The sequence below is a fragment of the Athene noctua genome, chromosome 5 (assembly GCF_965140245.1).
Source record: "Athene noctua chromosome 5, bAthNoc1.hap1.1, whole genome shotgun sequence".
Lineage (NCBI taxonomy): Eukaryota > Metazoa > Chordata > Aves > Strigiformes > Strigidae > Athene > Athene noctua.
The window spans coordinates 55,717,245-55,744,764 of record NC_134041.1 but is presented as its reverse complement, the minus strand read 5'-3'; the positions used below and the strand labels follow the sequence as shown (position 1 = coordinate 55,744,764).

The window sequence follows — 27,520 nt, the reverse complement described above, 5'->3', positions numbered from 1 at the left end:
GGTTTTTAAGTTCTTGTAACAAATCACCGTGGATGTTGCACCAGCAGCTGCTCATCAGGTTGTCCCCAGGGAGCTCACGCTGCAGAAAAAGGAGCTTGCCAGAGCACTTGCTGTCCCCATCTTGGCTGTTGGGAAAAATTGATTTACTAGGGGAGGAAAAGGCATTATCTAGGCTTTAGTTTCCCCATTAGCACCTCCTGATCAACACATACTGTTAAGCAAGGTGTTGAAGGATTAGTTGCAGAGCTTTCCCTTTGCTAGATCCAGTTCATGCTGGAATTTGCTGCCTTATGTTAGGCCCTTCAGATACCATGCAGAGGGGCCTTTGCAGAGGCAGGGAAGAAACAGGCCACAACACTTCCCTTTTGATGCTGTTCTGCATCAGCTTGTTCTGTGCACTAAAAATAGGAGGGAGGTCTGGGCCCAGGGTGGTAACCTGTGGTGGTGACCGTGTTGTGTTCTGCTTCCACCGTTAAGATTTTTGTGTTTTGTGACATTAAGTCTAAATTTAAATTGCTGAACAGCCTTTTACCTCCCCTGCTTGCTCACATGCTAGTTTCACTCTTCTGTTCACTCTCTTAGGAGACCCAAGAACTGCCAAGGGTTTTTCCCTCCTCAGCCATTTTCAGGAAACAAAAGACGTGAAGCTTTCCTGGCATACACCCAAAGCTCCCTTTTACCCCAGGGTGCACAAGAGTAAAATGCAACTGAATCGGAACCTTTGCCCTTGACTTGGCACTGGGGTGAGCCGGGTCCAGACTTGCCTGTGTCCTGGGACTGTATGTGCAGCATCGTGTTTCCTCTTAGGGAGATCCAAACTTGGGCAGGTAGAGGGAAGGCGTTTTCTGCAGCTGCTATTGTCTGCTGCATTCCTGCCTCAAGCTGCCTCTGTCCATATATAACTCTGGTTTCATTTCACTAGACGTTAAATGCTGTCATGTGAGTTGAAGAATGTGACCCTCAGGACTTCTGGGTTTTTCTGTTGCTTTCTTTTCCTTGACAGAGTGCAGTTAAGCAGAGAACCCCATGTTGCTGTTTCCTGCCGGGCGAGTTGGTCAGGTTTCTCTGTAGAGCAAATCTATCTGAATGGAAACGATTACTAAAAGCCTCTGATTCTGGCGCCTCCTGACTAGCTAGTGCAGGATTTTGTCTGTGAGGTTTGGGAATTGGTGCAATTTTAGGCATTGGCAGAAACCTGTTGATCCCGGAACATGCTTACTGATTCCAGGTAAATTGTGATGAGCTGTGATTTGCAACTTCCCCACGTTTCAAGCAAGGTTTTGTTTCCTGTATGCAGATAAGAACTTTACAGCCCTGCAGTCAGATCTTGCTCTTCAGCAGCTCCCTCCATGACTCAGAAGACTGTAGTTTAATGATACCCAAGCTTTGGGTGGCTTGAGCCATTTCCTCCCCACAGCCCAAGCTACTTATTGATGTCCTTGCCTCTCTCAGCTGTTCCTGAGGCTGTCCTGGCATCCACATCAGAGAACCTGTCAACGAAGAGGGCTTTCCCTCCTGTAGTGTTGACACAAGGTTCAGGTTGGGAGAAACTTTATTCCCTTCTAGGTTGCAAAGGGACCCCTGGATTGGACCGATGCTGATACACCCTGATGCTGCAACTTGCTGACTAGTTTCTCTTTGTAACACTGGCAGTGTTTGAACTCTGAGCTCTGTGATGCTTTTAATATTGCTTTTCCTGCCAAGTCTAGAAGGCTTAGGTTATACTGCCAGGAGGCTTGCCACCAGTTGTATCCTTTGGTTTCCTTGCTTAGTTGTGTAAGGAGCTGAAAGACTTGCAGAGCTTCTCAAACATAGCTGGCTCTGACTTTGGCTTAACCAAGGCTGCTAATACCTTGGATTTGTGGCTCTTGCAGCTAGCCCTGAATGTCGGCTGCTTTGATTTTTGAAACTTCTGATGCTGGTGATAAGAAATCAGAAGAAACGGACTGTTTCCTTGGGAACCTGGATGAGAATTTTGGGAATGAAGCACCTAAGTCCTTTGTGGTTCGGTTAAAAATGCCTGTCTAAGCTTTTGGGGTACTGCAGTGGTAAGTGCAGGATCCATTTTTATGTTGAGTCACCCAGTTTACATTGAATCTGGAGTTTGCCCATATGGGAATATTCAGAGATTTGAGGAGCTTTCTTCTTAATGGGAGAATGATGTTTGGATTAAAGCTTGGGTTTGGAGCCAGTCACAGTTTAACTGGGGCTGGCTTCCACCTCCAGGACTTGACTCAGTGAAAACAAATTTGGTCAGATCTGGCTGGTCTTCCACATCAAGGAAACACCTGTCCAGCTCAGGGCCCCATGTTTGGGTTGGCATAGATGCTGTCTTCTGCTCAGGGCTGGCTCCTCTGACACACACTTGTTCTGAGCTGAGGAATCAGAGTTGTATATCAAGAGACGGCTTGTGCACAGGTTGCACTGACCTGTTCCAGATCTTACCAATGCAGTTAGGTTTTTGGCAGTGAATACCAGCCTTCCAAGTACACAGTAGTGTTTGTTCTTTAATAGCATCAGTGTCATAGCTTGAAGGGCAGCGAGCTGCACTTTCCATTGCTGATCTTGGTTGACATTAGGATAGAATAAGCTTTAATGTGTTAATGGCCCAGCCATGCTCTGGTGATAAGCACCACTGATTTTGGGTTCTTCCTGGCTTAGCTGAGGGTTTCTGTGATGCAGCCCCCTGTTTTGTCTGTGTGTCAAGGGCTGACAGGTGTGGTGGAAAGTAGATGTAAAAGGCCTGATGAGGGCCAGGTTGAAGGCCATCAAAGCTGCAAGATAAGCCCCAGGGAAATACCTTGTTCTGACTGTGCTATGACCTGTACTTTGTGTGGCGTACACAGGTGTTCCCCTTGTAATTTTAGCTTGTGCAAAACATGGGCTCATCTTCGCACAGTGGGGGTTGCTGCATGGAACAGAACAGGTGGGTGTGCAAGAATTCAGACTGACAGATGAATGAACCATCTTCCCCTCCAGATCCCTCATACTTCCTTTTAAAGCCCATCTGCCTCATTGTAAACTCTTACAACATTCCCTGAATTTGTCTGTGGGTGGGACAGCATGAGGTATTTCCCACACAGTCAAGGTCTTTGTTAGTTTAGGTCAGCTTTCACCAGATCTAAAACTGATAGACTTCTTTTTTCCTTTTAGATTTTTTTTTTAAAATTGTTTTAATCCATTTCACTGTTCTGTTAGTGCAGCTAGCTCAGTGTTAACCTTTCTCATGAATGCGAGATTGCTTGTCTGTTCAAACAAAGCAGCCTGCAGTCTCTGCTGAGTTGGTCAAGAGAAAGGCAAGAGAAATCACTGGTCTGATTTAAGATGTACTTAGTGATATGATCCACAGTGGGAAATTTCCAGCATCCCCTTTAGGTATCAGACCCTGGAAAATGGTGTTGAAGCTTTGAGCTGAGAAGTGTAGGAGAGGGGGAGTCGTAGCAGTCAACAGGCTGAACAGTCATTAGGAAATGCTGAAATGGGGAATGCTCCTCAGGCCTGGCATCGCTCTGCCTTCATGTTCTGTCCGTCTGTGAGACAGGCAGCTGGGGAAATGGGTGCTTGATTCTGTTCCCTGAACGACTTTGCCCCCTCTATCTGCTGATGCCTCTGTCACTGTTTTAAAGGGGGTTAGCGGTGACGGTGGTGCTGTGGTGGGCTGAGGCCAATCCACCCAGTCAGCTAGGGGTGTGCAGAGGGCACAGGGGATCCTGACCCCTCTCTTCCCCACAGCTGCTGAGTGTATGTCATGAGTCTGGGGGAGTCTGTGGGGCTGGACAGGAAGAGGCACAGGGAACTGGACTGGCTCAGAGATGAGGGCACCCATGGTCTCAATACCCACCCCATTTCTGCCAACTTTCATTAGTTGTGGATAAAATTGAGAGTTTCTTGGGAGTGTATCCCAGGAATCTTTCCTGCCAATCAGGAGCAAAACTACTCGGCCAGATCCTCTTGTGGGCCATGGGCTTTGCTGTCCCAAGGCTCAGTTTCAAACATTAGTGGTGAATGGTTGGTAGCTGCTGCCTAGGGCATCTCCCAGGAGGGAGAAGACATTGCTCTTCTGGAGGAGTTTTGACCATGGGGTTGATTGGGAGCAGAAATAAAGGGTTGGTTCCAGGTGCTGCGATTTGTGCTTCTTGCTCACCTCTGTGCGTTGAACCCTCTGCCTTCTATAGAACAGTGAAGAGTAACAGATTTGAAGGGAGTATTTTCTAACAATCAGGTAATTTAAAAATAGCCCTGGCCAGAGATGGGGAAATGCAGTATCTATCACAGTAGGAACTAAACCCACCTGAGAACTGGGCTGTGATTTCTCAGCTCAGTCCCTAGCACAGCTGGGTGTAGAAAAACTTTATGGGCAGAGGAGCTGACTTTGGTTTCAGACCATTTGTAAGGTACAAATCCAGGGGTTTTGCAGCTCAAACATCAGTGCTGTCAGCCTGGATTAAGCCGATTTGCTGAGTTGCGCTAGTTAATCAACGGGCCTACTCAGCAGTTCTGGCCTCCGAACTTGCCAGAGTGGGATCCCATAAAAATGGTGTGTGGGCCGTTTCAAGGTACAGTTGTTCTTTTAAATTTGGCAGCTCCTGTGGATGTCATCTCTCTGTGGATTCTCAGACTCTTCTGTAATGCTGCCAACAGATGTGTCCACAAACACAGGTTGTGATGGGTTTGGGATGAGGATGGACTAGTAATCTTTGATTCCCTCTCACCCACCAAACCATGGTCTGGTGGTTTCTGGTGTAGTCAGGTTTAGAGTAAGCAAGGAAGAAGTGAGAGGATCAGCATCTAATTATGAAAGGTCCTAAGGGTTAAAGTTTTTACAGTTTTACCTCCTTGATGATTTTCTTTTAGTGTCATTGTTGTGGAAAAGAAAGTCTTAAAGGGATTCTTGTAAGTGCCAGTGGGGGGACTTCACTGGAGATAGTGAATTTTACAGATTTTATGCACTGATTACTCTGGTCTCCAAGATCAAGGGGTACTTCTGGTTTCTCTTCCTTTCACATTGCAGCTTCAAAGACAGCATTTGTTTGTTGCCCGAAGGGGAGGCTGAGTGTGAAATAAACATCTGCAAACTCTGAAGCACTTCAGTGTTTATAGACCTTTGTGGGAGAAAAGTGCTGCAGCTTAAAAAAAAAAAAACAACAACCCAGTTGGATATAAATACAATATAATCATAGATGATTAAATGTTCCAGTGGAGTAGAGCCCAGTATTTTTTAACTCATTTTGTTCTCTCTATGGCATCCTTTAGGAGAAAAAGCTTATCAAAGTATTTGTCATCAGCTGATTTTTTTCCCCCTGCTGCTATAAATAATTGCTGCCTCTTTTGTTTTCTAGAGCGAGTACATTGCACCCTGTGACTGCAGACGGGCGTTCATCTCTGGATTTGATGGCTCTGCAGGTACCTTTCCAGAAGTTGGGTTCTTGCTAATGTACATAATTCCCTTGTAAAGAAATAGTCTCATTCATGGCATAGAGGCAGGACTGAAAAGTAAACCTATCCAGCTTGTTTGGACTGTTTTCTTCCTATTTCAGCATCTGCAGAATTATGTCTTGGCTACCCGCTGGAATTATGTAATATCAGTGCAATAACAAGTTTTCAGAAAATGTTTGACCCCTGAATGAACCTCTCGTAAAGTAAAATCCTGTTAACTCTTTAATGTGGTGCTTGTAACCTACAGTCATTTCTTTTGATGTGCAGCCAGTATGAACAGATTTTTACATTGCCCGTTTGGGCTGGGTGAATAGTAGATGGACTTCAGCTAGCCTTTCTGTTTAAACAGAGTCAGGGCCAGAAACACTGCATTTGGAAACTGAATGCTGTGGAAAAGTTTGCTTATCTTGCCGAGACAGGATGTTTTCTTGGCTGTAGGATAGGTCTGTGTTTCAAGAGACCTAGTTTTTACCCTAGCTGTACCCTAAGCTCTGCAACTTACTTTGCCTGTGTGATTGCCGGAAAGTCACTTTAGTCTGTTGAGGTCTTTTCTCCTCAGTTGTAAATTGGTTTAATAAATACTGCTACCTATGTTTGGAGGGTCCATTCATCAGTTCCTATGAACCAGTCTGGGACCTTATGTGGAAGGTGATAAATCCAGGGCTGCGGGCTGCTGTTAATGGGTAACATGAATCCTGTATTAATTTCATGCCTTCTGCGTGGCCTCTTCATAACCTTCCTCTCTATTTTGGGCCCTTGTTTTGTACTTGGAAGGTCTGTATTCCCAGCCTAGTGTTCAGTGAGGTTTCACACAGGGCCTCACCTTGTGTTTCTTCCTTCATCTTTTCAGGCCAAAGCAGCTTAAAATGGGGCTTGTGTTGGGGGAGTTTGGTAGAAGACAATGTATTCATATTTGGAAACTCTGCTCAGCTCGTCTGGGCTTTAGTTTCTGGTGACAGAGAGTATGGTCAAGATGCAGAGACTCAAAAGACTTGAATTGGTTTGTTTGGCTTTTTTTGAATCACCAAGGGCAAGGCAGCTAGAGTGCCTTGCTGAGATGTCAGTGCCCCTCAGCTGTCTGTCCCATTCCACTGAAACCTGCAGAAGTTTGTGTTCATATTTCCAGTTCATCCATCTCTCCTAGAGCTGTAACATTTGGGAAAGTTGTGCAGCTGACAGCTGGGAGTGATACCCATGTCTGCAAGCCTAGTAACAGCTGTTTTTTGTGGATAGCCACAGCCCAGGCTTCCTGCCCGTAAGAAGGTGGGATGGAGTCTGAGGATGTATAGTATGTGTTACTGTGACAACAGCCGAGTGGAGACCACAGTCTCTGTTTCAGAAGGTTTAGAAAGAACCATTTACCCAGTTCCACTGACTGGCCAAGATATGCTTAAGTTCAGTTTATCTGAAGCAATTCATTAAGCTGCATCCTTGTGCATACTGTCTCTGATAGGATTTGGAAGGTTATAGTGGAGGGAAAACAGTGAGCATCTCCACTGAAACTGGACTATCCTTTGAATAGTGAGCAGAGCTGCCTTGGAGAACTGGGGTGCATTTCAAACACTCCCCCTGCTGTCTGTTTCTCTGCACGGTGGCTGCCCACCTCTAAATCTGCACCTTTTTGCCTTCCTGCCCAGGTACTGCCATAGTAACTGAACAGCATGCAGCCATGTGGACAGATGGACGCTACTTCCTGCAAGCTGCACATCAAATGGATAACAACTGGACACTCATGAAAATGGGTACGCAGGAGATTGGGATACCGCTCCACTGATAAACAATCACAGGCTATTGGGTCACTTCACACATGTTACAGCTTGAGCTGCAGGGGTACCCCATCATGCAGGGGTTTAGGGACATCTTGGATACAGTGCTGCTCCTGATTTAGTGTCCTGTGACTCTTCTTGCCCATGCGTCTAGACATTCATTAGTAGATGTATCTGATTTATTTAGCCTGGACTTTTTGGGTAGTGTGGGAACCCTTCAGTATGATTGCTTCTTTGAACCTCTTTTTTTCTTTTTTTTTTTTTGAAAATCCATGGAGGTCTGAAAGATACACCGACTCAGGAGGATTGGCTAGTGAGTGTCCTCCCAGAAGGCTCGAAGGTGGGAGTGGACCCTTTCATTATTCCGGCTGGTTGGTTTTACTTTATTTTACAATGCTGGGTTGGGCAACTAGATTTTGCTTCCTTGCTTCTCTGGCTAAGCTATTGTGTGATAGTATGTAGCTAACCATGTTTCAGCCCAGATGTGGTGGTTGATTAAACTGTTACACAAAACAGGTTGGGTTTTGGTTTTAAGCCTGTATCAGGAGAGCTCCACAGCAGTGCGTTGACCCCAAAACACAGGGGATGGGACCTACTCACTGCACGAGAACTACTACATTGCATGGGCCTGCAGTGACCTTATCTGAAAAGCAGAGTCCCGATTCACCTCCTTTTGTCTGTGCTGTGGCTTGTCACGGGCACTTCAGTGCAAAGTGGCTGAATGCCATGGCCAGCCTGTGAGCCAGAACACTCAGGCAGAACTCGTGCTGCTACTCCTACTTGGTGGTCTCGGCATCTCTGCAGCTTTCCCTGTAGGAAGCATATTCCTGGAGAGGTACCATTTATATCAGGTGAATGAGTATCCATCTGCTCATGCTTCAGAACATGGGGCCCAATCCAAAGGTCACTGGAGGCAAGGAGAGACGTTTGCTTGCTTCAGATGGGTGAAGGATCAGTCTCATGGCTGTGTGAAGCCCATCTCACCTCTCATCTAGCTTGGATCTAGCATGGTTCTGCACTGGGGTAGAGGACACCGTTACGACAGCCTCTGGGGTGGCTTCTTCCAGTGACTTCTGTCTCCCAGATGGAGCAGTTCTTCAACTCAAGCATGAGGCTCCAGAGCTGCAAGGTTCTGTGCCTGCTGCTGTCTGTAGCGATTCCATTTGTGGATCTGTAATTGCAGTAGCTTTTGCTTTGTTTTTAAGGGAATGGGAAGAAGGAGAGGCTGGAAGGAAAGGAGGAGACTCAGATTCTTGAGTTTGCCCCCTGTGAATGGGGCCATTGCTGAACCAGTGTGTGTTCTTTAAAGCCATCGCTCTTGACTCTTTTCCCTTTGGCAGACCAGTGGAAGAGGATGTCCAAAGCCTTGAGAAGTGCTGGCCACGACCTTGTGCCTATCAAAGAAAACCTGATCGATACAATCTGGACAGACTGTCCTCAGCGCCCCTGCAAGCCTCTCATCACTCTCGACCTGAGTTATACAGGTGAGAAACTTAACTTCCGATAGACAGGGACTGTTTCTGCTGTTCTGTCACCCTTTGCTTTCCTTTTACAAAGTAGTGAGAAAAACCCTGCTGTAGCACAATATGATCCACAATGAATAGGTCGAGAAGGTGACTGGACCTCAGCTAATGACCCCTTTGTCCTCAAAACTTCAAATCGCCATTTGCTAGAGGCTAGATAACTTCAAAACAAATCCATGGATGTCTGGAGGACAGCTCATTTGAGATAGTTCATATCAGTTATTAGAAAGGAGTAAGGACCACAAGCACAGTGTGTTTTGGGTCCCTGTAAAATCCAATGTGTTGGTTTGTGTTTACATCATCTTTCCCAGTAAAGTTGGTGACTGTAGCTTTTCATGTTGTGTTTTGCAGGGGTCAGCTGGAGAGACAAAATTGTAGCCCTCCGTTCAAAAATGGCTGAGAGGAAAGTCCTGTGGTTTGTGGTAACAGCCTTGGATGAAGTAGCATGTGAGTCTTTGCATCTCCTTACTCAGTTCTTCCTACAAAATAAATCCCCTTTCTGTATTGGAGAGAAAGAACCCTCCCAGGGTGAGAGGTGCTTATTACAGCCAATGTATTTGTTAGAGGTCAGTTAACTTGTATCAAGTGCAGTGGTGGTAACAGGTCACAAACAGCAAGCCTGTATTTCTGTATGGTGCCTTATTACACCAGTGCAGCTCCTCGGTACATTTTTGGCCCAGGAAATGGAGCAAATCACCACCTTTGAAAAACAGCCCAGGCAAAGGGAAAGGAAGGTTATATATAAAGCCTGAGGCAATTTGAAGGGAAAAAAAAAGACCTGTGAGATTTTCTGGCTGTAAAATATCCTGATGCTGCCTCACCCGATGGGAGGATGGAGACTGTTTTCTGCTGTGGAGGCTGGGCTATAAACAAAGCAACATGTGGCTTTGTATACATAGGGCAAGGGTGGGGTACACAGCTTTTACAGTAATCTTCCTAATTGTCACGACTTTTTAAGTCAGTCTCTACCTCTCCAGTGTTTGGCAAATGCTTTGATTAAAACAAGTAAGTCAGGGCTCAACTTGTATTTCCACATCATTGCAGCCCAGGATCCCACTAGAGAGTCCCCTCTGTGTTTGGGGCCCCAGGATGACTAGGTCTGCCCACCCTGGCTCCCAGCCCAGTGTGTAGGAAGGGAAATGGCCAGAAACAGCAGTGTTTTTCCTGGGACTGTTGTTACTAGTGCTGTGTAGCCTTTGCGCAGATATCACCAGTGCGCAGACTGGTGCAGTGGGAACACTGGCAGGGTGTCGAGTGCTGCTAATGCCTGTGCTCTCTGTCTGATCTGAAAAGTTGAGTATGAAGGTGGTGTGTTCCTAGCTCCAGCACTGCCAGCCCAACGTCTCTGGTGCTGGGTAAAGCTAGCTTGCTGAGGTCTGTGGGCTGTCCTGGATCTGGGACACTGAGCAAAGAGCTTGTTTCATGAAAGAAGTACTTCTGAGAGTGGTGAATATGACTCCTCCCTGGGGAGGCCTGCGTGAGCAGAGATTGTGTGTCTCACCTTTTCAGGCGCATCTCCAATTAAATTAATGATAAATTGGTGCCCTGAGGTGGTTTCAGATTAAATGTCTCCAGCAAGGCCAAGCTTGGTTATGAATCAAGGGTTTTAAGATGGACCAGAGGAGGTCATGAGAGAAGCTTATTGCCAGGTGCCTGTTTGATTTCCTATCCTAAAGGGGGAAGGGAGAGAAGTTGTCTTTCATTTTCTCTAATTCAGTTCACTGTGTTAAACTCCAGACAAGTTTCTGGGGGCAGAAAGAGAGCCACAGAGGAGGCTGTTGCCTCCTTACTGCACTGGGAGTCGGCTGAGCAAGGAAGTTTATACCCGTGCAGTAAAGAGTTCTTTGTGGCTCTTTCCTGCTTTCAAGTGACCTGCTCCTTCCCTGGGGAGAATCAAACTATTTTTACTTGCGTGGCAGAATTTGCACAGTTCGATGAATTCAGTTGTGATTTAGGACATGTTGGTTCTTTTCCCAGCTGTCCCGCTGGCTGGCCTTATTGCCTTGAGTAACTCATTTCAGCTAATTGGATACCCTGGGGTTTTTATTTGACCCTAAAATCAGGAGTTTGGAGATGCTGAACATTTACTTCCCCTCTTGACTTTGCCGGGAGTTGTGTGGGATAAAACCTTTGTGAAAAAAACCTAAGACTGTGCTGTCTGAATCTGAGATATTGGAGGCACCCAAATGAGAGACCTTTTTGGAGTATTTTAGTCTTGCTTATGGTGTCTCTGTCTTCCCTCAAGTATCAAAAGGATTGGAATGAAATGATAACTTGAAACTTTGAAGTCTTCTGGCTGTTGAGAAGTGAGCTTTTGTTGCATTTCACAGACCAGAAAAGGCAAACACTGATTTTTTTACATGTGTCCTTGTCTTTTTTGCCTGTACCTGCTTTCTTCCAAGGCAGCACTCCTTTAGAAGTTAAACCCCGATTTCCTTGCCCGATGGGAGTGTTTAAACTACAGTTCTGGTGCCATCTCCTGGCAAAAACTTAGGATTGCCAGAAAAGCAGCAGAACGTGGGACAGCTGGGTAGGAGCTGGAACCACGTCCTGCACCCGTGACAACTCATTGGTTGACTGTGTTTTGCTAAGATTACTTTTGGCTTTCTCTAACGTTGCAAAAGATGAACCAGGACTGTGATTCTTGGCGTTCTTATTTTCCAGGGCTTTTCAACCTCCGAGGCTCTGATGTTGAGTACAATCCTGTGTTTTTTGCATACGCCGTCATAGGAATGAACACAATCAGGTGCTTGTATTCCCCTCTTCTGTCCCCCAAGATGCATTTTTCTGTGGGAGAGCTGTTCTAGCAAAGCATTTGTCTTTTCAAAACGCCTACGGTTGGGCGCCTTAATGTCCTCTCTGAGCACATTTGTCTTCATTGTTAGTTACTCTCCTCCCTTGATCAGAGCTAGAGAGGCAGCCAAGAGCTCTGCTGCACTCCTCAGCACCTCGGCTGACTTGCAGGGTGACCTTGGGCATGATGGCTGACCCCTCTTGTCTGTCACCCTGAGATAACACAGAGGGCCCTCAGAGCCCTGGGTGAAATGTGGGTAAGAGCCAGTGCTGGCCTGGACATTGGAAAGCTTTTCTCTAATGTCTTTGATGAGTCACTTCAAAACTGCAGGGACTGTGTAGAAAAGTTTCAGGGCCGGCTTATGACAGGAGGCTTCTTTCCTGTGACTGCCCTGTCTAATGAGCCTCAGCAAGCACAAGTCTTTTAGAGGCATCTCCAGGCTGCGAGCTAGATGCATCTGAGATAAAACCTGGCTGGGTGAATACAGATTGTATGTGAAGATTAAGCTGAACTCTCCAATTCAGTGAAAGTGAGAAAGTGTGGTACTTAGAACAGCAGTAGCTTTTCCATTTCTGGCTGTTGCCCTTAAAAATTAGAGAATGGCCATTATTTGCCTCTGTTACTCTCTCCTGCTTGAAGAGCAGTGATGGGATGCAGCCGTTTTGAATGTGTCATACAAACAAAAGTGTTGTCATCACTTTTGCTCTCAGGAGGGTGGTAAATCTTAATTTCAAAGCAGGATTTAAGCCGTGTGAAGGCCAGTGGTTAAAACAATATAGGACAAAATACAGCACATAATTAACAAACTCCTTTCTCCCTGAAATGTCACCAGAATGGGTTCTCCTTCCCTCCTTTACTCCAATGACTGTTGGATGTTGTCCCACCTATCTGCTTTGTCTGATTTGTTCCTCAGGCTCTTCATTGATGGTGACCGGATGACGAACCCAGCTGTGAGGGAGCACTTACAGCTTGACTCCACCCTGGAGCCTGAGTTTAAAATCCAGGTGATGCCCTACGGATCTATCCTGTCAGAGCTGCAGGCTGTTGGTGCAGGCCTCTCACCCAAGGAGAAAGTGTGGCTCAGTGACAAAGCCAGCTATGCTCTGACTGAGGCCATTCCCAAGGTTAGTGGCCCTTTCGAGGGAAAACACTTCTCTCTGCTCAGAGTGGTCAGGAATGGTGTTAACGAGGGCAGCTGGCCTCAACTTCTCCTCTACAAAGCATGATGCAGGCTAGAGTTTATGTGGAAGGGATCCAGCCATGCTGAGGTATCAAGGGGTTGTTAATCCTGGGGTTGCTCTCGCTGGAGCTGCCCTTCCAACTCGCTAAGCTGATTTACCCAAAGAATTGTCAGCTTAAGATAAGACAAGTACAGTGAGAGAGGGGAGGGAGAGAGAGAGGGGGCTGTACTTGGGTCATTCTGCCTATGGCTAGAGCATCAGCCTTATGTGGACCAGTAGTAAGAGCTGGAAACTTGCAGAAACTGAAGCAGGGAAGTTCAGCAGGACTTTTGGGAGGGGGTACTTGCCTTCATCTGAATGTCTGAAGATGGTTCCCCTTATTTATTTCAGTGTCTAGAGGATATCAGGCAATATGTGACGTCTTGTACCGAAAACAGGAGGGACAGGGCAACAGAGTTGTCCAGCAGGGAACCTTGTGAAGACATGGATAACCTGCAGGCACTGGTTGTCCATGCAGTGAGTGCATCTGCTGAGGGACAGTTGTAGCATCAGAATAATTTCTGTACAGCTGTACTTGCTATATATTACCCTTGTACTTGAACTTGGCTGTCTGGGAGTCCTGCAGTCCACCTAATATTCCAGTAGGAGATATTTGGGGAATGACACAGCAGCAACTATGGATAAATTTCCATGTGTCTTGTGTATACCTCTTGTTTGCTAGAGATCACATTCTCTGGAATGCCATCTAGTTTACAGAGATACCTAGTACCTAACAGATACTGTGAGTAAATATGATTAGGAGTTAGGGACCAGTGGGTATTTTCCAGATGTTGCCTTGAAAGACCAGACCTGCTGAACAGAATCTGTGCTTGTGCTGGGTTACTGAACAGTCTAAGCTTCCTGCATGAGAATTGCAGGGTTCAGATGAAGGGGCTGCTGAAGGAAGAACTGAATTATAAAAAGTGTTTGGCTACAAGTCTGCATTCACCCACCACCAGGTTTCTGCCTCCACCAGGCAGGCAGATATCTCCTGCCTGTTTCATATATCTCATGGTTGTGCTGTAGGTGTGAGTATGATACAGTCATACCTGTGACAACAGAGCTAACTCATGGGGCCTGAAGGCTTTTTTTGTATACAAGAATTTTAAGAGTGGTCTCAGCTTTGTGTCTTCCAAAGGACAAAATCTCAAGAGCAGGGTCTGTGTGTGTATCCCCAGGCTGCCATAGTTTGATACCAGCGAAAATCTCTGCTTAAGATCTTCAGCTCTTATGGCCAAAATAGCAGGAACCATGCATATTTTTCTCCAGTGATGACATTTGTTTATGTACCTTAATAACATCATTATACTTGGTGCATTAGGACAGGTAATAAAACCAAACAGATCTGAAAAGTTTTGTTGCTTTCAGTGTATCCCTTTAATACAGGATGTGGCGCTCTGTGCCTTTGCACTGACTTGAAGGAAATGTGCTGTTTGCCTTGTGTGAGTTTTTTGTGTTTCAAAAAACAGCAAGACATGTACGTGAGCAAGATAAACAGTTTTTTGTTGCTGCTCAGTGTTAAATCTCCTGACGCTGTCGATCCATTTCTAGGTGCAAATGGAATTTTAATACAGAATGCTGACATTTTGCCCGCTCTCTTGTTTGTGGTAGCAGAAAGCATAGAGTCTATGGAGCATTCAGGATAAATTGTTGTTCTTTTGACTTCAGAGTAGAATCCCCTTCCTGTATTTGGAATCAATGGACTAACCCCAGTTTGGGTAAGTTGCTGTAAATGATTCACACAGAGCATCCATATGGAGACATACAGCACGTTTGGCCTAAATTAAGGAATGTAATGAGCTGCAGTGACATTATTTACCCTGTTAGCACTGGAAGTTTTGGCTGATACTGAGTCATTATAGGGCTACATGCCCTCTGTATGCAATGGGAGAGTCCCTGCCTCAAGGAGCTCTGTGCAATAGAAAGCAGGAGAGGAAGGGCTGTAATGTCTTGATTAAAAACCACTTAGTCACTGAGAGAGCCAAAGGTTTCCCAGTTCCTCATGCTGGGTGTTTTTCTCCAACTCTACACCACTTTACACCAGCTGAGCAACTGGTCTGGGGTGCTTTGAAGAACCCCAGTGCTGGAGACATAAATCTGCAAACTCTTTATAGATTTGCCTACAACTGCATGTAAATATACTTTTCACAGAAGATTAATATAATATATAGATACCAGTATCTCTAAATGCAAGCCAATCTAAGAATCTGACCGTTCAGAAGTTTTGCTCTGTCTTTGATAAAAGGACTTTTCTGACTTTCTTGTGGCTTCTTCAGTACTTTAGTTTCTGCATAAAGTAGTGTAATTGTTTTGCTATTTTTAAGAATTTGGAAACTGTAAGCCTATAGGATTTGTGTGAAATTGGTCTTTGCTGAGGGTCTACCAGGCCTTTCCCATGAATTTGAGTGGTGGTTATTTGTATGCTGGTGCCTTGACAAAAGGAAAACAGCACATTGCTTCATCTGTGCTTGTGTAGGTGCTCATCCCATCTCCTGATATATAATGGGTAGAGCAGAGAACTGTGGGGCAAAAGACTTCATTTTTGTTCCTTCTTCTGAGGACGAGTGTGACGAGGTTTGGGCGAGTCATCTCAGTTGGTGAATTTCTGAAGACATGCTCAGAACCAGCCAAGCATTCCTGCTGATCTAAGGACAGCTGATGTTTGGGGAAGTGCACTGTGGTAAGGGATCAGTTACTAGTTCTTAATGCAGAGCCACACCATCCAGGCACATGAAACCTTTGTTTCAATGCACTGATGTAAGCTGCTTTCAGAGGTGGACAGTAAGAAAAGCTCAGCTTTGCTAAGGCCTTTCATGTGTTTGTCAGAGCTGCTGATCATTAGAAGCGGTGATGCTCAGTGCTGAAGGATCCAGAGCCTTGAGGAGACCGCCAGGTTCAACTCCAGTGCTTGGTACCTGGGCTGGGTACCCTTTGCTCCCTGCTACTTGGGGGTGACAGTCAACTGACAAGCCAAGGTGACTTTTTAGGTCTGTCTGCACAGCCTAAATTCCACCTTAATCACTGGGATTGATGTTTCCTATTGGCTGTTTTTCCCTTGTGTACATCAGCAACAGGAAACCCATGGCTTGGACATTGATAGGGTATTTAGGATATCAAAATCTTCACCCTGCTTTGTGACAAGCTGTTGACCCTTTTGTTGCCTGGATTTCCCTGTGGCTGTTCTTCCTTCAGTCAGGGACTGCTTTTCCTCTTTTTTCCCCAGTGCACTTAACTGACTACTGGCAACTAGTATCTCACAGCGTTGAAGGTTGAGACAGACTGCCAAAATACAAATTGTGGCCAGGCTGAGTTATTAAACCTGAAGGATTATGTAGTCTGACTAATCCACAAGTAATCCCTGTCCTTCTGCTGCAGGCTTACCGATACCTCACCCCATATACCCCCATCTGCATTGCAAAAGCTGTGAAGAATGCATCGGAAACAGAAGGCATGAGAAGAGCACATGTAAGTGAAGTCTTGAGAGCCTCCTTGCACACGGCAAGATTGCTTTATGTTTAGGAAAAGAAATTACATTTTCCTTTCAGTTTTAGTGTTTTGGATTAAAAAGCAAATAAGAATTTGGATGGCAGGATAAAAATGGTTTTCTGTCAGACATCTACTGCTGTTGAAGCAGTTTTTTTGCTTGCTTAATATTCCCTTGGAGTGAAGAACAACATTTGTAATAGTGTGAGGAACCAACCTTGCTCTGTTGGATGACAGTGCAGACTTGAGAAGTGTTGTTTAGAGTATGGGCCCTCAAAGGGATGTTCTTTCCCCTTTGCTGGTTCTGTTGTCTTTCTCAGTGGAGTCTTCAAATTGTTATCACTTGAATAAACAGAGCCTACAGAACACAGAGAAGTTCTTCAACACATGGTGCAAAACACAGGCCAAGATACTCAGAAGCAGCCAGTGTCCTCAAAGCACTCTGGTTTTGTGTCATCATCATGACACTCTGGAAATGAGACTGATTTCCCAGGAAGCTTCATATTTTTGAGCAAAGAAGCTGCCTGTGAAACAGGCTCATAGTGAAGCTGAAGTTTTCTCTTGTTTATTTCCTGTTAATTTTCAAGCAGCAGTTTTCAAAACAGGAGAAATGTGCCAGTTAAAGCAGGGCTGGCAATTCTGGACTTGTCCCATATTTTCTGCTAGCTTCTTGGGAACTGCTACATTCTATTTCAGTGCTTCTCCTTCTCTGCTCGTTAAGGGAAAGTAAATGTACTTGTGCTGAACAGAGACACTTGTCACCTGCCACCTGAGCACAAAACTGTGCCTTGCACTTGCACACTTGTCTCCTGCTCTTGCCCCTGTATACTGCAAGCATGTAGATAAAAGGAAGAAAAAGGGGGGTCATCAGGCAAGAGGGAAGCCAGAAGCTGTGTGACAGGGACTTTGTGGTGCTGGTGTGCCCGAAGGGCATGTTTCCCTGTTGCATCACCAGATGTGTCATGTGGTTACCTTCCACAGTCTGAAATGCAAGATCTTGTGTGTTGAAGCACAAGATACTTGAAAGTCATGTGTGAGACAAAGTCAGTGTTATACTGAGTACTTGGTAATTCTTCACAGTAAGATAATTCCCAGCAGTAAACCTTTATTAACATTTATTTAATTGTCCAGATACATTTCCAGTGCTCATATTGATTACAGGATGTAGAACCTGGAAAGACCTCTTGGATCATCTCTTAGTTTGTTTCTGAAACTTGCAGGTCAAACTCTTTTGCATCAAAATATGTTTATACTGAGGCTTGATAAATCTTTTTTCTTCTCAATTCTCTTTTCTTGTGACTCTTTTAACATAGATTAAAGATGCAGTTGCCCTGTGTGAGCTCTTTAACTGGCTGGAGAAAGAGGTAGTGTATTAATTTTTTTTTAACTTGGAGTTTTTATTGCTATGTAAAATTCTTTATTAACTTTTTGATAGTCTTTGTAGTGTCTTTGCTAAAAGTGGGGAAGTGGGGTTTTATCTGTGTTTTGGGGGGGTTTCCAATTAATGCTTTTATCCAAGGCTGAATGATTTTATTTGAAAACATACTCCCATTCATTTTACGCAAACCAAAGCCAGAGCAGGTGAGAACAGATTTAATATAGTGTTAATACTGCCTTGTGCTGGTTTGGTAGTGTAAATCATGAAATGATATCCAGTTTGGTGCAATACTTTGGAATTATTCTCATGATAATCAGTGTTGTCTGGCAGTATGGACAGATTTGGCATTTATGAATGGAGAGGTACAGTCATGCCCATGTGCAGTGAAAATGGAATAAAGACAAATTACTTGTGTTTTTCCTGTGTTAGAAGTACGTAGTGAGGGTGCAGAGTGCCAGGTGTTACACAGCAATTTACTAAGCTGTGCTGCTTCTGTGCTACTGCATGTCTGAGTCCATTGACTTTACCTGTGGAGATGGCTTGATGACTTCCAGAAGGTGCCTTTTTACATGTCTGAGTACCTCAGGAAGTCTGCCTTGTGGGTTGTGAAACCTAGCTCTTGCTCCCCTTTGCCTGTTGTCCAGTCATGGGGAAGTTGTGTCACAGGTTTTAATTTATCAAATGCCTAAAGTAAAATTATATCCTTTTTTTTTTTCCCTGCAAGTGCTTCCATTTCTGATTTAACAGCATAAAAATTCTGCTAATACCTTGGGCTGTTAGAGACAACTGTTTAAGCTTAGTGTAACCTGTCTGTAAAGAGATGTTTCCTTGTGAGATGCTACCTTTGTACATATCTTAGTGAAGTTAATGCAGCCCTAACTGCTCCCTAGTCAGGGTTCAGCAATCCTGCTGTGCCAGTCTCTGCATCCTGCTTCTCACATACCCTGCACAATATTGCTAGGTTTGTGTTTGTCATTACTGAGGAATGAGGACAGAAAACTTGGAAAGAGGCAACTTCAAGACTGGGTTTCATAATGCACAAATGAGGCCCAGCACTTAAGCATATTGAATTTTCTTTGCTTGTTGATGTACGAATTCAACCTACATCTTTGTCCACTAGGTTCCAAAGGGAACAGTAACAGAAATAATTGCTGCAGACAAAGCAGAGGAGTTTCGCAGGTAAAAAGTAAATCCCCTGTGAGGATGTTTTCTGGGTGGCATTTTTATCCTTTGTTTTTGTTTTATTCTTTAGAAATCCAGCTCACTTGCAGATATATTTTACCTGAGGAGAAACCATTACTACAGGATTTCTTTGAACACTTGAAAGAGTTGGGGAAGAATTGGGTCTCTTGAGAGATACAAGTCCCAGCCCACTGGATCCTATCTGTTTTCCTTTTGAGGTAGCAGTGAGGAGTGTTGCAGGTTAGGAAACATACAAGACAGTTGCTTTCTTACCATGGAGGAGCTGATGTAAGAGTGAGATTTTCTCCTCTTCTGATGGAGAATGAGCACTGTTTGTATTGAGAGATACTCCCATGTGTACATCAACAGGATCTCTAGAAATGCCTTTGAGTACATACGAAAGAAAGAAGAAATTATTCAGGACATCTCTTCTCTGGGTGGTCTGGGTGATGAGTTTTCTGCTTGTAAGGAAAGGGTAGAGATGGAAAGAAGGTTTCCATATGGAGGGGAGGATAGGGCTTCGATTTGTACAATTCTCCTACCTGAGTGTGCTTGTCCAGATGGCTTTCAAGGGTAAGGAGAAGGCTAAAGTGATGTGAAATTGAGGATGGGGCACTCCAGGTGCTCCAGCTGCCTGGTGTGCTCCTCTTGCTTCTGCTTTAGTGATCACAATCTTTTCTTTCAGCCAACAGAAAGACTTCGTTGAATTGAGTTTTGCTACCATATCAAGCACGGGTCCAAATGGAGCCATCATTCACTACAAGTAAGAGAAACACAGATTCTCCTTTCATCCTTCAGTGAACATAGTTGGAACGAGCTGTCTAGCTTCTTTGTGGAGTCACAACAGAGTACTCCAGGGAGATGTAGTCGCTGTTGATTGCCATCTTGCTTTATTCCACCAGAGCTTCCACACTTACTAAATAAAGATCTCTCCCTGCTGGCAGCATTCACGTATTATGATGCTGATCTGCTCAGGGGCCATAGAAGAGGGCTATTTTGGGGGTAGAAGTCTGGGAAGGATGAGTATGAAGTGCAAACTCTTCTGAAATATGTTCAGGAACAGATGTTGAGGGTTTTTCTGGAAGCAATAAAACTATTCTCTATACTGTAGTGCTGTTTACATTCCTCAGTATGATGCCTGGCTCAGCATGTGTGGGATTTCCATCACTGCCACAAGAAATCAGAGCCAACACATCCAAGCTTGCACTTAATATGGTTTTTGGACTTCAGAAGTGGGCTGGAGACCTTGATGCTGTGGAACAAAAACTTTTGTGTTTAACTGAACAGGCCAGTTCCTGAGACCAACAGAACGCTGTCTGTGAACGAGATCTACCTCCTGGACTCAGGAGCACAGTACAAGTGAGTGGGATGAATGGTGCTGAACCACTATGTTTTCTGCTCCCAGTGACCACCCACAGGGTCAGCTCACAATTGCTGTGGCAAGCATGGCAATGTGTAGTTTTGAGCACAGTGGTATTTCACAGAGAGCCTGCTTGTTGTATCCCCTCTGGAGGGAGTTTGTGGGATTCTGAGTATAGTCAAGGGCATCAGTCAATGGGTGACTGATCCATGACAGGAGGCCCTGAGCTAGGCTTAGGACAGCAGACTAGGCTGCTGACAAGCTTTGTCTGGGGTAGGGGATGGGTTCTAAAAGCACAGTTCCCATCTGAGTCCCATTACCAGTATGATGGTAGCTGTGCTCTAGCTGGTGGTTCATGTTCCTGTCTCTTGCAGCTCTGCTACCTGGGACATTGGTGTTTGAGTTGCAGGGAACAGGGAGCAGGCCTAGCTGCCCTGGTTTAGCCTTGGGCTTCCTGCACAGCAGCCTGCACAGCTCAATGAGGCACCTGCCCTGCCAGGATCTGCCCTGTGGGCAGATTTGACTGATGTTGAGGTCAGAACAAGGTGGGGCAAAGGAGCAGGACAGCACTGTCCTGTGGTGTTCTCTATCTTTAGAGGCAAGGTGTCTCATCCCAGTGGCCACTTGGGTCTCAGGTGTGTTTTTGGAAAGGCATTATGTCTGTTGACTCACTCAGTGCTGTTTTGACAGGGCCATTCAGTGGCCTCAATCTCTGCAGCTGTTTACTGTGGAACTCTGACTCCGTGGAAAATGAAAGAAGTGATATTTTTAACCAGTGTAGACGAGAAGTGGCTTGTTCAGAAAGATGCAGGACAGGCCTGGCTGCTCCTTTGAGATGGGCTTTGTCTCTAGAGCTATGCCTTTTTGTTATGTCAGTCAGGAAGAGCATTGAAAAAGAACCGTACAGGCATCCTTTGATAAGATTTTTACAAGGAGATCTTTTTTCCTCCCCTATGATGGCCTAATTAACGATTTCCTTAGTGCCACTATGAAAAACAGCCCTTTGAATACAATATAAGCTGGACCTCAATGGCACTTACCACATCATTGTGATAGGGATGCTCCACTTGTCCCTGCTGAGAAGTTAAATTGCGACTGCTTTGTGACCATAGCCTGTGTGTGCTGGGGAGAAGTGTAGGCACAGGAGTGAGTGTTTTAAAGGGAACTCATTATTTCAAGACCCTCTGTGTTTTTGACAGCAGGCTCAAAACTGTATTTGTAGAAGGAACTTAGAGCTGGCTTCTGATGTCTCAGACTAACCCCTGTCCAAACGATCAATAACTTCTAGAAATCTTAGCACAAGACATCCTGAGGGTGAAGGGGACGCTATACCCCCTTACACTTCCATCTTCTGAACTGGTAGCTGTCATTTGTGGATAAGTATATGTCTTTAAGCTGCTAATGAATCATCTTCCATACAAATAGACTAAATTTGGCCTTCTTTATTCTGGTCTCAATGGGCAAGTACCAGTTGCTAAACTTCAAATTAACATGATTTTTATGAGCAGTTTAGATTCTAATTTGCGAAGAGCTTTGGGATGCTTACGGATGAAAGATAACATTTTGAATTGTAAGTCATTATTGCTACATCTGGGACATGTGTGTTCAGGAATTTTTGAGATTAGGAACTGTTACATCATCAGTCTTGTGTAGCACAGATCAGATGACTTTACCCAATTATGAGTTTGATTGATTTGTTGCAGCATGACTGGATTTTCTGTGCATTCTGACTTCCATCTTTCTTTTTACCCCATCCCTTTGCTTCCTGAATCTTTGTCTGCCTCTGAAGAGATGGTACAACAGATGTGACGAGGACAATGCATTTTGGCACACCATCAGCCTATGAAAAAGTAAGTTGGCATCTCAGTATGGTTTGCAATCTGACCCTTATTATTAGAGATATTTAAATTAGTAATGTGTCCTACTGCTATGTAGTCAAAGTGCTCTATCAAGTGTCATTTATTTAGTAATATGTGACAGCATTTTGATAAAGACTGAAAAGGAGGCTGTCAGACTTCAGACTTCCAAAATATAAACTGAATGATTTAGGTAATGACACCTTTCTATCTTAAAATGCACCCCTCTCATACATGTCTAATAAGAAATGTCTAACAAGAAATAATGAAATCAGCAGGCTGAGGATAAACATTACTGGCTTGTCCAACATGGGAGTTAGGAGAGTTTAATTTAGTGCAAAGCTCAGTGTCTAATGCAAGGCTTGCAGTAGTGGTTTGTGTCTAGTGTACCATATCAAAAACTTACCTTAGAATGTCTGTGTTGGAAATTCAACAATGTAATTTTGTTTGTTTTAAATTACTTCTTTAATTAAAACTGATTTCATCATTATAGTTCACTCAGTGATGAAAATATGCTGTAGGGTATGCTCAGGAAGTAAGAATACAGCCACAAAGAAAATCAGTCAGGTGAATCCTGCTGCTAAACCTGCAGCCTGAGTTTGTGACACTCGATAATTGGTGGAGAAAGATCTTCAGAGTAATTTAAACATTCTCTGCTCATGGCTTGCATTGACATTGCCAGCCATAGGAGACTATGAGCAAGTCTTCCCAGTTCCTCTTCAGTTTGCTACAAGATGCAGTCTTTCTTCCCATTCCCGGGGAAGACAAAGTTTTGCCTCTCCCTGTTTATTTATGGCACACATTTCTTTGACAGGAATGCTTCACCTATGTCCTGAAGGGACATATAGCTGTGAGTGCAGCCATCTTCCCAAATGGAACCAAAGGTAGGTTGATGAGTTGGAGTGTTTTGATCACAGCAGTGACCTCTGAAGAACCGTTCGGTGGTCTGAGAGCAACGTTACGGTTGACAGGTCCAGATATGTTGGGCAGGTGTTGATGTAACTGGTCCATCGCAACATTTTTGATTCTGGATTACTGATGTCTTCTCTCTGTGTCAACCAGTGCTGAAAATTCTGAGGGGGGAAGTCTGAAGGGTGTTCAGAGTGCTGTGGCTCTAGGGTGATGGTGGCTTTCATCAGTCAATGGCACTCTTAACACATCTGTGGCCTTTCTGTGCTTGGAGGTTGTCTTTAAGCTTTACTCATGGCTCTGACAAAATGAGAGGTCACTTTCCAGCTTCAGAAGGGCTGGCTGATTGTCTTCCAGTTAATGTGGAATCTCTTTTATCAGTGAGCAGCATGGGAAAATGACACACAAAGGAACTGTTTTGATTTTGTGCCAGAGAAGCTGTGACATATGTTTACCCTTGTTGAATTTGTTGCAAAGCTATTTTCTCCCTCATCAGACACCTTACACAAAGATGCCTCTTTTTAAAGTTTGCATTCTAGGGTAGATGGGGAAAAAGCAGCTGCGTAGTGGTACAAGAAACCCCAACTGAAAACGGAGGGTGTCTGAACTTGAACATATGGGCTTGGTATTCACATGCAGATAACAGAAATTCTCTGCATTCTGACTGAAACAATCTGAAATGACAGGCCCTCCAGGCAAGAAGTCTGGCTGATTAGTGCACCAAATACAATTGGCAGGTCTTCTACTTTGAGTTCTTTTAGTGCAGCTACTTTTAAGAAGGGTACTGATTTCTCTGTGGGACATTTAACCACTAGATTATTTCCTGAAAACCCCAGTGAAGCAAACAGCAGTGCAATGTTTCTGTTTCAGACCATCTTCTGAAGAGCTGTGTAACAGGAGAGATGGGCTCTTTGGTTGAGAAAGGGCTTGAATGTCAGATTTGCCAAATCTGTCCTGTAACTTCTGACAGTCCAATGACTTGCTTTCTTTGGCTGGTGATGGGGTTTTTTTGAGGGGGTGGTAGGGGTTTCGTTTGTTTAGGGTTTTTTGGCATGTTTTCCAGGTTTGAGCCTTCAGTGTGATTATCGGTGTCTCTGAGGCAGCCTGACGTGACCAGATTCTCTCTCCATGTCTATCTCTTCCCCTTCAGGTCACCTTCTAGATTCCTTTGCCCGCTCTGCCTTGTGGGACTGTGGCTTGGATTACCTGCATGGGACAGGACATGGAGTTGGCTCCTTCCTAAACGTACATGAGGGTCCTTGTGGCATTAGCTACAAAACCTTTGCAGACGAGCCCTTGGAGGCTGGCATGATCGTCTCTGATGGTATTTAGTATTGGTGATTCTCTCTGGTTACCGGGGGAGGGACTATGCTCTTTAAAATGCAGAGAGAATAAGTCTGACAATGGTGTAAATGAAAGGAGGGATCATAAGCTCTGGTCCTGCTTCCTGAGCTTGTTATTTTGTCATTTAAGCTCTTCAGGTAAAGAAAGACCCTTATTTTAGCTCTTTTGCCTTCCATAAAGTGTCTTTGCAGCCTGGTGCTGCAGGCCTGCTTCCTGCTTTCTACAGTGCAAAGCTCAGCGGATCTGTGCTGCTGACCAGCCCAGCTCTGGCATGCTGCCTGCCATTCTGCAGTGGAAGAGCTGGCTACAGTACAAGGTGGACACCAGGCTTTCAGGAGCTCATCTTGGTTTTGCTATGGGCTATTTAAGGCAGCTGTTAAATCTTTACATGCCTTATTCTTCCAGTATCAAATTAACAGCCTGCTGGGGTTTGCTGAGAGACTTACATTTCTTCAGGGCTGCAAAGTCCTCTCAGGGAATCAGGGGAGCACTCTGTAAAATAAGTTTTTTGGGGAAGGGGTTACCCACCTGACTTTCATAAAGACATTAATATTTTCAGAGTTTCTGATATTTGGAACACATGTACTCTGTGCTCTTTCTTGACTTGCAGGGAGACTCTGAGCTCAAGGGCTGTCTGTCTTGTTTCTCTTTTCTTTGAGAACTTTTGCTGTCACCTTGCTCGGGGCTTCTGTGCAGATTAAGTAGAGTCAGAAATTTGTTTGCCTTTGTGGATGCCTGATGTCAAGATTGCTTAGTGACTTCAGTGGACTAAAGCCATGGAGGGGAAGTTTAGCCATAGGGAGTAAGTATTTGCACAGTGCATCTGTGTGGCTTAGTTAATTACTGTCTGTTTCTGCAGAGCCTGGGTATTATGAAGATGGGTCCTTTGGGATCCGAATAGAAAATGTTGTCCTTGTGATCCCTGCTGAAACCAAGGTGAATGACCTGCTCAAGATACTACTTTCTCTGTGACTCACTGGCTGTAAAACTTTATGTACTGGGACTTGAGGTGGGACCATGCTGCAGACAGTTGAATCCTACTCAAGACTCCTGGTCTCCAAAACCCCGCTTTGCTAATGGGGGCACAGTGAAGAAGCAAAACTACAGACAGATTTTGACATTATAATTGCTGGTCTGGCTGGGTTACCATATAGTCGTCAAGCTGAGTCCTGTATAATTGTGATCTGGGACATGGCCTTTGAAAAGTAACCAGTGAAATAAATAACTAAGGTTTATATTGAGATTCTTTGCTTGAACTGTAAGAAAAATGTTATTGTAAGTTGCTACCCTCTCATCTGAATGTTACGTGGGTTGTTCTGTAGTGATGACATGAGCCAAGGAGTAAGTGTCATCTGTCTAGAGCTGTTTCTAAAAATTTACAACCTTGTTTGTCTTTCTGCTGCAGTATAATTTCAAAAACAGAGGGAGCCTGACTTTTGAACCATTAACACTGGTTCCGATCCAGACGAAAATGATTGATGTTAATTTGCTGACACAAAAAGAGGTAAGTGAAACAGTAGGTTTCCATTGCCTTCTTTGCACTAGGACCAGCTTGTTCTGTTCTGTTTACAAGAACCACTGGCCTCTGTTCCATTTCATAGATCCAGAGAGCAATTCTGAGCAATCTGACTTAATTTTGAACCTGATCCAGCTTTGAGTGGGAGGGTGGACTAGACGAGCTCTCCAGAGGCCCTTCCAATCTAATTTATTCTGTGATGAAGGCAGCGAGGACCCCTCCGATGATGTTGTTTTGGTAGTTCCCTTGATACGGTATTTACCGCTATCATCTCTTCTCTTTTCCTACTGCTGCCTTAATTTGCTTCTGTCAGACTATCGTGCTGTCTCCCCAGAGACTTATAACAATGACAGTCCCATGTTGTTGTCTGTATCTACTTGTGACCAGTCCCATTCAGCCACACCACATTCTGCAGTACATCCAGACTCTGAGCAGACATCAATGATATCTGCTCAGGGGCATTTATTTCCTGATAGCTTCATACTCTAAACTTTCTGTTTAGGTCTTCCACTACCTTCACCATGACGTCTTTCATCCTGTTTTTCTATCATACTCCTTATTTTGCCTCAACCCATCCTCCTTTTCTGAATGATAGTCCTATTTGCATTTCCTTTTTCTGAAGAGGACTGTGAAGAGTACCAATATCTGCTGTAAGGTTACTGTTCAGATCAGTAGGGCAGCTTGTGTCTCAGGGCTGCATTGTTCAGTTACAGATTTGCAAAGCTATTTACTAGACTGTGCCAAGGTAGCTCTTCTGACCTGCTGGAGGCACTGATTTGCAGGGGCTTTAAATACCCGTAGCTGAACTGAACCTGGCTCCTCTGAAAACCCAGGATGAATTGCTTCAGTTCCTACCCTCATCAAATTTACAAATCACTTCCATATATGAGAGGTCTGTCTCTTCGCGACAGGATTCCTTCCCAGCATAACAGCTCGATCCCAAAGACCACAAGGGCCTACAGATGTCTTGGCTGTGCACAATTTGTAAGGACACCAACTCTTCTGCATTTATACTGAATGTCATACCCCCTCCCTTTCTCTAGTGTAACTGGGTGAACGACTATCATCAGAAGTGCAGGGAAGTAATTGGAGCAGAACTGGAGAGGCAAGGCCGGCACGAAGCTCTTCGGTGGCTTGTCCAGGAGACGGAGCCTCTCATCAGAGTTCAGTAGCACCACAGTTGTCTGCGGTGTGTAGAACATCAGGACAGCTCGGTGTCACAATAATCTACGTCTTCTTGGCGCTTGACACCGCTGGGAGAATGTTCTTCAATAAACCTTTGGAAATCAGGAGGGGTTTTCATGTAGTATTTCTCTCCCTGCAACATGTGTGGGTAATGTGGGGGTAAGAAGGGTTACTGTCTCAACTTTTTTTTTTTTTTTTTTTTTCAGGGGAGGGGTTGAGAATAGAAAGCAAACAAAATAAACAAGCATGTTGCCTTTCAAACAGGGATTTTATTGAAATAATGGTTCTAAGAGGCAATACTGGAATATTTTATACTGTCTGATTTTTCACGTGAAAACTCAGTATTTTTGCATACTCGGGTTCCAGTTGCTAAGATGCTGCCCACACAGCAGGACTGATTACTGAATAAAAGATTCCAACCCGCTGTTTGCTCTGTCTGCTTTCTCTTGCAGTCAGTGATGTGTTGGGTTTGACAACTTGAAGGGCAAGAACCAGATAATTCCACCTTTGTGTGTGCATCAAGCTCAGACAGTGGAGAAATATGTATGGGGCTGCCCTGGGCTAGGTG

The 27,520-nt window shown here is 44.6% G+C and overlaps 1 protein-coding gene across 1 annotated transcript in view; it reads left to right on the top strand.

Annotated features, from left to right (window-relative positions):
• Positions 1-27,059, top strand: part of XPNPEP1 (X-prolyl aminopeptidase 1) — a 31,660-nt gene extending 4,601 nt beyond the window's left edge. Inside the window, exons 4-21 of the mRNA XM_074907690.1 lie at positions 5,340-5,403; positions 7,074-7,178; positions 7,481-7,573; positions 8,543-8,686; positions 9,077-9,172; positions 11,390-11,471; positions 12,433-12,643; positions 16,115-16,204; positions 17,536-17,586; positions 18,721-18,779; positions 19,468-19,545; positions 20,070-20,141; positions 21,932-21,992; positions 22,813-22,882; positions 24,058-24,231; positions 25,111-25,187; positions 25,657-25,755; positions 26,811-27,059. Of these exons, the coding sequence (XP_074763791.1) occupies positions 5,340-5,403; positions 7,074-7,178; positions 7,481-7,573; positions 8,543-8,686; positions 9,077-9,172; positions 11,390-11,471; positions 12,433-12,643; positions 16,115-16,204; positions 17,536-17,586; positions 18,721-18,779; positions 19,468-19,545; positions 20,070-20,141; positions 21,932-21,992; positions 22,813-22,882; positions 24,058-24,231; positions 25,111-25,187; positions 25,657-25,755; positions 26,811-26,939 (1,755 nt within the window). The 3' untranslated portion in view covers positions 26,940-27,059. The remainder of the gene's footprint in view (positions 1-5,339; positions 5,404-7,073; positions 7,179-7,480; positions 7,574-8,542; positions 8,687-9,076; positions 9,173-11,389; positions 11,472-12,432; positions 12,644-16,114; positions 16,205-17,535; positions 17,587-18,720; positions 18,780-19,467; positions 19,546-20,069; positions 20,142-21,931; positions 21,993-22,812; positions 22,883-24,057; positions 24,232-25,110; positions 25,188-25,656; positions 25,756-26,810) is intronic.
• The last annotated feature ends 461 nt before the right edge of the window (positions 27,060-27,520 follow it).